The sequence below is a fragment of the Ctenopharyngodon idella genome, chromosome 21, assembly GCF_019924925.1.
Source record: "Ctenopharyngodon idella isolate HZGC_01 chromosome 21, HZGC01, whole genome shotgun sequence".
Lineage (NCBI taxonomy): Eukaryota > Metazoa > Chordata > Actinopteri > Cypriniformes > Xenocyprididae > Ctenopharyngodon > Ctenopharyngodon idella.
In genome coordinates this window covers 4,278,983-4,288,883 of record NC_067240.1, presented here as the reverse complement: position 1 = coordinate 4,288,883, position 9,901 = coordinate 4,278,983, and the positions used below count along the sequence as shown (strand labels likewise).

General features: G+C 35.8%; 1 protein-coding gene across 1 annotated transcript; it reads right to left on the bottom strand.

Annotated features, from left to right (window-relative positions):
- Positions 1 to 275: 275 nt before the first annotated feature.
- On the bottom strand, positions 276 to 8,339 carry stbd1 (starch binding domain 1). The gene is made up of 2 exons (XM_051877843.1): positions 7,934 to 8,339; positions 276 to 4,891 (listed from the first exon to the last, which is right to left on the bottom strand). Exons 1-2 carry the CDS (start codon positions 8,205 to 8,207, stop codon positions 3,582 to 3,584), a joined length of 1,584 nt encoding a protein of 527 aa, XP_051733803.1. The 5' UTR covers positions 8,208 to 8,339; the 3' UTR covers positions 276 to 3,581.
- Positions 8,340 to 9,901: the final 1,562 nt, after the last annotated feature.

The following is a 9,901-nucleotide window of genomic DNA, read 5'->3' as shown; positions in this document are numbered from 1 at the left end:
AAATGGAGAGAATAAAGTTTCTATTTGCATTTCTTTCCAAATATAATGATTAAAAATATGATTATTAATTATAATGAAATTATCATTCATTTAAAAGAAGGTATAAAAGGCAGAACCCCCAGACTATCGGTCTCGTTATCACTCTGAATAATCGGCTATCGGTGGAGAAATTCAGTATCGGTACATCTCTAATATATTATATATACATATATATACTATATATACAGCAGTATTTGTCCTTAAGTGAAAAAATGTAAAATATAGTGAGCAACTACTTGTCAATATAATAATTTATTTTATTGAATTAAGTCATTTGCTGAGTGACATTTACTGATTGACAGTTAAACATAAGTTTAAAGGTCAGAAACAGTATTACACCTGAATTTCACAGAAAAACAAAAAAGACAAATAAACATGTTCATTCAAAACTGTAAGCAGCAAAGGTTATTCATTTTAAGGCAGTCGTTGTGAAACAATAAAAATATATTCACATTTTTATAATTCATTGCTACCTAAAATAAAAAGCATAAAATCTCTGTATGGACTAAATGAGAGTCTGCTACATGCAGTTGACAGTGATGGCAAACAAAAAGCTACAGTGATATCGTCAGCAGGAACGCTGATGTCATTGTCACACATTTAAATGGTGTAATAGAATCAAAGATACAGCAGCTGTTTAGCTTGTGATTTGAGGAAAGGCTGTATGCGAACAGTCCAGGCTGGGATTTGGAAAGATTTAGATGATTTTATGTCAGCATTTAACATATTACAGTCAGAGTAGGATGCCAAACTGCTACAAAGAAAGTTGTGTTTTTTGGCTGGTCTGTGTTCTGCATTGCTCAAGCAGTTCACAAAGCATTCAAAGCATACTGGACAATCATATCACAGGCCTGAAAGATACTCTATGCAAGTAAGTAAACGCTAAAGTTTCTAGCAGTTCAGGCTGAAATGTGTTCTGAAATGTGTCAGTCATTCCAAATGCAGTATAACTACATGTTGTATTCTCAGTGTCGCCACAAGGGGCGGTATAGCAGGCATTAGTGTCCCTTGTGCATTCAATTTCCTCTTTTAGATCAAATACTGTTACAACAGAGCAACACTCTTAAAAATAAAGGTTCCAAAATGGGGTTTTCACAGCGATGCCATAGAAGAAGTTTTCCTCAAAGAACCTTTACGGTGATCAGTTCTTAAAATAATATTTTTCTCTCAGAGTGAAGATTCAAAATGCAGAAAAACTACATGTTGTATTCTCACGCTGCATCCAAAATCACATATTGTCTGAGAAGTAGAAGTAGTAGGTCATCTGGGAACTTTTCACCTACTGTTTTTCGAATACTATGCATTCAGACATAATACTCTGTTGGTGTATTGTTTGTCACATACTATATAGTAGGGAAGTATTCGATTTTGGATGCAGCGTCAGTGTCACCACAAGGGACGCTATAGCGAGCATTAGCACAAATTGACTTCTTCTGCATTCAGTTTTCTTGTTTAGATCAAATACTGTCGTAACAGACACAGCAAAATCAACATCAACATCTAAACTTCTGTTAATTCTCAATAAGAGTTTCTGTAGACAAATGACAGAAATAAAGTCAATCTGGTTAGTAATAAGTGAAGCTGGTAATGCTGTTTGTGGAGTTGTTTAATCCTCCTCTGCTGAGATCTTGAGAGATTTAATGTCTTCTTTTATCTTCAGTTGATTTCATCTAAGGTTGTGGCTGAAGTCAGCTGTAGTTCTTGTGGTTCTCTTTTCTTCAGTGATTCTGCTTGTTAACGGCAGGTGTTCATCACTAATGCTCAATCATCACTTAATTAAATGCTTAATTATCTCATTAACTTAAACTCTGCTTCGGTGTTACTTTAACAAAAATATAGTTAGAGTTAGTCAGAGTCAACAAGTGCATAGCTAGAAACCTGAATAACAAATTCAGTAATATTTGAAGGAAACTCCCCCTGAGAATTGATGTTTTCTTATATATATGTACAGTGGGACTGCATATTTGCATCAACCAAGCGTTCACGTTGGCATTTGTGCACTTGCATAGAGTATGTTTCCAGCCTAAAGTTAATTGTGCACACATAAATCATTTTCAGAATGGAGATAAACGTTAAAAAAGATGTTTCAGCCTCTGGAAGCATTCAGATTTTCCTTTATACATGAAAGACTTTTTTTGTGAATTTTCTTAATTTTGGTACGTCGCTGTTACAGGATTATAGTTTTAAGGGCAGACACTTTTAGTACAATTGTATATATATTTAACACACACATATCACTTATTGATGTAAAAAAGTGCATATTTGTAATATGTTATAATTGTTATAATCTTATTGCTATAGTAACAGTTCCACAGCCTCATGCTTTATTGAAATGATTCATTAATAATCAATAATATTGTAATATAATCTTACATACTGGATTTCAATAATGCACTATGGATTATTATTGCTGTATAGAGTTGGAAGAAGATAGTAGGGCTGCACGATTTGGAGGGAATTTTTTCTGATATAAATTGCGTTTGTCATTTAAAATGCAATTTAAAAAAATCCAGGGATGCTGTGCTTATTTGTAGGGCTGCACAATTTGGCCAGAATTTTGTGATTATACATCAATATTGCTTTATAATAGTAATAATAATAATAATTATTATTATTATTATATTACTAAATAAAATATAAAAATTACTAAATAAAACAATAAATATTACTATTGTAATATATCAATGTAAAATAAAAAAATGGTATAACATAATATTAATTTACAACCATAAAATTACAATACTAATATTTATGGCTGTCTTCATTTTTTATTTTTAAACATTAAATAATCAAACTTTTAATTTGAAGTTAAACTGCAGGGAGCCCTTAAAGTTTCTCTTTTATTTATCTTTTATTAAGAGCTTCTCATTTACAAGTATGTGAAGATTGTTTTGCGCATGTTGCGTTCCCAATTGCACGTTAAAGCTACCCAAACTCAGAGCATGTGATTCAGAGATTGAGTTTGTGTGAAGCAGTTTTAGTGCAGTGATATTGCAATTTAATTTTTTTTGATTAATCGTGCAGCCCTACAGTCTTAAAAATAAAGGTTCTAAAGGCTTGTTCACACCAAGGACGATAACTATGATGATAAAGATATAGTTCTAAAAATCAATCTAAATATAAAAGAATAGCAGAGTCCACAACTATAACACAGACAAACAATATCGTTGAAATCAATTTCCGAGCAATTTTTTTTTTCAGATGAATGATAAAATCATTGAGCCAATCAGAATCGATTCTGCTATAAGAGCTCGAGCATTTAAAGCGTTAGAAGACATAACTGCAGCACGTGCTTATAATAAACAGAATGATATTGTGCGCTGTACGTTAATGTAGTTATCGTTATAGTTATCATTCTCAGTGTGAACAGGCCTTTAAAGGTGATTTTTGCAGCAATGCCATAGAAGAACCATTTTGGGTTCCTCAAAGAACCTTTCGATGAACAGGAAAGGTTCCATGGATGTTTTGGTTCTTCATGGAACCATAGATGCCAATAAAGAACCTTTATTTTTAAGAGTTTTAGTAGATAGTCACCTCTGAGTTCAGCAACATCCCCAGCACTTGTCAAGATAGACTTCTTCATCTTGACTTGTTAAAAATAGATAGCGGTTTCCACACTCCTCCCAGCGAGTGATCCTTCCATCATCCACCAGGACGAACTTCCACTCCATCTGGCTCTCCACGGGGAGGGTGATAGTGTTGGCCCAGAATCCGTCCTTGGCTCTGTGGAGTGGAACGAAACTCTCCCAGGCCCCCAACTCCCGCAGGCTCCCGGTAACAGCCACCAGCTGGCTAGGAGAGTATGTGATGTAGTGAATCCTGAAGGTTACGTTAACCACTTGCGATAAAGGCGGAACAGTTGCTACTCTTTTATTCGCCAGTTCTTCGTCCTCTTTGGCTAAACCAGTCTTGACTTGCCCTTCTTTTCCCCATTGTGTCTGTTTTTCTTCAGTGCTGGTTGCAGTTGGCGTAAGCCAGGGACGATCTCTGAACTCTGGTGCCCCTACATTTAGCCACTCGTTATTGTCCATAATGGCATCCATGATGCTAATCTCATTCTTTTCATGTTTTTTCTCCATTGACGCACTATCTTCATTGGTTTTCTTCTCACCAGACTCGTGTGAGAGGCTCACCTGTGTTGAAGACCCAACAAGGAAGGTATTATCAGGGTGGAAGCCCAAGTAGTTGTGGAAGTCGAACCTGTTGCTGTGGTTGACCATAGACTTATTATCATAGCAACAGCAATCTAAGTTATTCGTTCGTGGAAAACGCCAGTCATGGTGATCTTCAAACTTCTTGTTTGCTTCCTCCACCGTTGACATCTTGTTGTCTTCCTCTAATTGGATCTTACTAGGATTGGATGGTTTAACCGTTTGGTCTGAAGAAGAACTGCTTTGAGTAGTGACATGAACTTGATGTCTCTGATAAATGATCTCCTGAGCGCTTTCAGTTTCAGATGGTTCATCTGTGTCTCCACTCAGTCCCGTCTCAGATTTGTCGAGATATTCCTCAATTTCCTCATGTTGACAATCTAATTGCGTCGATCGTACACTCACATCAGCCAAAACCTCACGTCCACCACCATCATCATCATCCTCATGCTGAATATGATCCTCACATACCGTGTTTTCGTCAGGATCCATTCCTACACACTGATCCAGATCAGAATCCGTTTTGTCTCGCATTTCAGGTTCTAAGTCCGTTAGAAGCTCATCTGTAATATCCTCCAAGTCTTTGAGAGTGCTTTCATTCAGGTCTTTCTCTGATATCTCAGTAGGAAGGAGCATGTTGTCTGTGTCTGAGAGGTTACTGGATTCGCTGCAACACTCCTGCTTTCCATCCTGACATTCTCCTAAAAGAGATGAAAATGCATTAGCCACGTCATATGCGCTTCAAATGATCAAAAATTTATATGGGAATTCTTTTAGCAAAGAACATATAGTCTTTTTCTATCTTTCTATCCTTTTCATTCTCTTTTTTGTTATTTGTGCATTATGTTTTCATTGTGTCAATGGTTTTATGGTAGTTCAACAATTTTTGTAAGAGGAAGAAAGATCGGTTAATAGGAAAAGTGTTTGTCACTGTTTTTAAATCCAAAATAGTCAATGTAAATATGACCTGTGGCTGGAAGTAGATTACTTACTGATGGACTTTGCGCAATGTTTATTCATCTATTGATAAATCAATCAAAATTCCTCAGCAATTGAGCAGGAATGTCAAACATTTATAAAGTTACAGTTAAAAACCATGATACGTGAATGCTAGAGAACTGAAAACAACAATTCAGATCAGTGGGAATGAGTTTGTGACTTTAGAACTTGGTATACTAACTAGATTTGCTTTTCTAGAAGGAAATACCAGTGCTTACAGGGTAGCAAAAGAGTATGGTGTAAGTTTACGTTTCAGGCTTTGGCTCTATGAAATCAAATGCTGCATCAGAGTGGCCTTTAACTTTGACATTAAGTTCAACTTGTATTTTGGCAGCTGAACATGAGAGTCACTGTCGAACTTTCAACAAGATTTTGGAATATCAGAGCCAAGGATGTTACGCAAACATTTGGACAAGCTTTGGGGTTTTTTGTTTGTTTTGGTTTTTTATTTAACTCTATATACAATGCGTAAAGGTCAAATTTTTCAGGTTTTGGACATATTCAAGATATAGGTTTCTTTGCTAAAGAACGGTATAGATGGTTTAACAGATGCAAGAAAGAAAAGACTAATCACAATTCATCTCAGATTGACCTCTTACAGTAGCTGAATTCAAAAAACACAAACCTCAATGTTGCGGAGAGATACACAGTAGACAGTACAGTTCAAAAGTGTGGGATCTGTAAAATGCTTTAATATTGTTAAAGAGAGAGTTCACCCAAAAATGAAAATTACCCTATGATTTACTCACCCTCAAGCCATCCTATGTGTATATGACTTTCTTCTTTTAGACGAACACAATCTGAGTTATATTAAATAATGTCCTGGCTCTTCCAAGCTTTATAATGGCATTATATAGAGAGTGAGATTTTGAAGCCCAAAAAAGTGCAAACATCCATCATAAAAGACATCCACATGGCTCCGGGGGTTATTAAAGGCCTTCTGAAGTGAAGCGATGCATTTGTGTAAGAAAAATAACTAGCTTCCGACAGCTTTCCTAGAGCCGTGCGGATATCTTTTATGATGGATGGATGCGCTTTTTTTAGGCTTCAAAATCTCTATTCACTGCCATTATAAAGCTTGAAAGAGCTAGGACCTAATATATCTCAGATTGTGTTCATCAGAAAGAAGAAAGTCATATACACCTAGGATGGCTTGAGGGTGAGTAAATCATGGGTTAATTTTCATTTTTGAGTGACCAAATGCAACTAGATAGGGCTGGGCGATTTTCCTGATTTTTTCGATTAATTCAAATTTAATGTTTTGCCTCAATTTTATTATTTTTTAAATTGAGAAATAAATATATAAATATAAATATTGAATAAAAATTTTAGCAAGCGTTACAATTAGACATGTTGACAATACAGCAATAAAAAACGCATTAGGAGAAGAAAATGATCCGACCACATGATGGCGCCGGCGCGCCTGATTAACCGCTCTCATGTGACGCTCTATGAACGTAGAACACATCACTAGTCTTAAGCGTCTGTTCATTGAGAAATGCGTTATTGCGTTATAAAATGAGACGTAGGCAGTGGAATGAGGAAAAAAAAGGCAAAGTTATTAAACGCGAGTTTACATGTCTTTTTTTTTTTTTAACTTGACCGCCGTGTTTTTAGAATGCCGTTTCATGGGTGAGACGCTGCAAAAGACGCGAGACACAAGTGCAACACCTAAACATATCCGCCAAACATAAAAACAATAGGACAAATAGCGCAATGGAATGCTAAAACCTGTAAACCACTACTACTGTATGTTTGATATTTCATGTTTGCATGATGGTGACAGGCTGAAAGCTGCTGTTGTTTTCTGTTTTTACAAAGCATTTGCTGTTAATAATAGCCTATTACTGGTGTTATTTATTGCTATTACTTTTTGGCTAAGAAATATTTAGCATTTTCTTATTTTATATTATTTCTGAGTATATAAGATGTGTTTAAGATACGTTTGTACAACATTTGCCTTCATATTTCAGCCATATTTTCTGCAAAGATATTTAACATGTGTGGTGCACTTGAAATGGAACTTTTTTTTAACCAGATTGTTAATAAAGAGAATGTTACTTAAATCATTTTTTTTAATACTTACTGTAGACCCTTCTTCTACGGGATGTGAAGAGAGTTTCAAGTGTTTATGAAAATAAATTGCCTACCCTACCTTTAAATCTGACTGACCCCAAACCTCTGAACGGTAGTGTATATTTCCACGTTTTTGGTGATTTATAACAATAATTATTATTATTATGTGTGCCAAAGTGTGGCTTTATTGGAGCGTTTTAGAGCGCAGAATTTTTTTTATGTCATTAATTATGTATTAAAAACAAGCCTTAAAGCTTGACATCATATCCTGTTTGTTGCCGTGTCCAAAGAAATTTTGCTTGCTCAAAGTAAACAGTGTAACCTAAATTTAAGGATAAAAGGACTAACAAACATAATGATAACAGAATCAATAACATAATCCATCGCCAAAACCCCGCTCTCCACATTTCTGTCAGTAAACGCGCAAAATGATTGACATGCAGAAAACGTTTCTGATTGGCTAAGTTTTCTGACTGGCCAAAACAGAGCGGGCCGCTCACTCGGGACAGCTTTTCGCCGTTTACCGCGTTTATGGCTGTCACGTCGACACATGTGATTTCTCAACACATCTATTACAGTGATATTTTATGTGTGGTATTCTAAAAAAGCCTCAAACATGTGCGCACCAATATTTAGCCTACTGTGCTTCAACAATTGTCCGGTTTTACCTGTTGACTCGGTAGGTCGATCATCACCCCTCTCTCTTTTCCTCCTCCGAGCCGAGCTCCCTTCACCCGTTGCTACCGCCGTTTCGTTCCCGTTATTCTCGTCGCCCTTCCCGCGCTGACCTCTGAAGGATCGGTAAATGAAGAACGCAGCGCACACCGACAGCATGGCAATGATCCCCACGGCGACTACGGCACCGAAGCCACCGATCAGATCCAGGAGGGAATGAATATCGCGCCGATCCAGAGCAATCGGTTTGCTGTTCTTCATGGTCATGCTGTGGGTGAAAAGCTTCAATGTAGATGTAAGAATGCAGGTGACGCGATGCGGGTGATCACTTCATTCTCAGCGCCGCGGCCGAAATGACCCTTTGATGCGGCAGAAGATGAAAAGAAGCCCCGCAATCAGGTGAGCACTGCCAATGAGCTTCTCTCTCTCTCTCTCTCTCTCGCTCGCTCGCTCTCTCTCTCTTTTTCTTTCGCTTGCTCCTTTTTCAATTTCAAAGTACTCTATTGGCATGTGTTTATAGCAAAGCCCCATACTGTTTTACTTGTTTTTTTTGTTTTGTTTTTTGGCAGGGCAGTGCATTATTTTTTCCAAGTTTTTACTATTATTAGCAGCAGCTAAAGTAGTTTTAGTATTCATCTAATTTCCTTTCATTTTATGTAATAAATTTTATATTTACTAAAACTACCGTAGCTGTACATTAATCTATATTAATTAATCTATTCATATATATTAATTAACTTAAGTAATATATAGGCTATTATATTAAGTATATACGTCTTTAATATATATAAATTTATTCATTTTTTTTTCCTTTGCCTTTTTTTTCTGCACATTTTTCTATTGAAGCCTTGAACAACAATGTGGGCAAAAAAAGTATTTTTCCACTTTACATCTTTTTGTTTTGCCCCAAAATTTCAATTTTACACAATAGACACAATAGATTTTTTTTTCTTTTTTTTTTTTCTTCAGTTTTTGCTGGAAATTTTAGCAAATTTGTCCCAAAAATGGGCTAGTTTAGAAAAACACAGACAACTCCAGCTCTGTCACTATATGTCACGGTCAGTGCTGCTGATATGGCGGGTCTTTTGCTCTGAATGGGACCATGTCAAAGTTAAGTTATTGATTAAACTGGGAACTCACTCTAGATTTGAATAAAGCAGCACAAAAATATCTGATTGATCAAACAGTTGTTTGCTTTGGGTGTTTTGTTTGTATAAGACATTTGTCAAACACCACATTTTTAGCAGCCCATGTGACTGCTGTGATAATAGGTGTTCATATTAATGTTGTGTCAAATGCACAAGAACAGATTTGACAACAAGCTTGTAATCAATGATCATTTGATCTTTGTCCCCTCAAAATTCTTTTGACATTATCTACAGCAGTTTTTACATTATCCATTTGTTGAACTGCTGATTAGCATCAGTTTTATCAATGAGGGTAATCAATAAGTACTGTCAATCATCATTGGAGTTTATAAGATGAAGATTTTCACTTGAAGCCAATTTCGTTTAGTTGTTCAGATTGTAGTCTCTATTTTTTGGGGGGGAACTCTATGATATACAATAAAACTTTACAAACAATAATAATTACAATTAATACATTCATAATACAGTGACAGTGTATACAAAATAATTGTGAAATCAGAAAACTAATTTTGCATTGAGCTGTTTGATTTTAGCAGATGCAAAGGTGTTATTTTTGTACAAAATATCATTTGCTGCCACCTGCTGATAAATTATGCTAAATGCAATGCCCTTAATATGCTATTTAAAAGGCTCCTAGTTTTGTCTCTTAGAACAGGTTTACATGCATCTGAGTACAAAAATCACTTTAATTTTCTCATAATATACATTTAATATCAGAGTCTGAAACAATTAGTCTGAAGCACTTCAAAGTCTTTCGCTGCATCTAAAATCGAATACTTCCCTACTATATAGTATGCCCAATTACATAGTATT

Bases quoted from the DNA above. Each gene is read 5' to 3' on its own strand.
- stbd1 (XM_051877843.1), bottom strand. From the start codon at position 8,207: ATGACCATGAAGAACAGCAAACCGATTGCTCTGGATCGGCGCGATATT. The intron at 4,892-7,933 runs GTAAAACCGGAC...CATCTCTTTTAG, and splicing joins TCGACCTACCGAGTCAACAG to GAGAATGTCAGGATGGAAAG.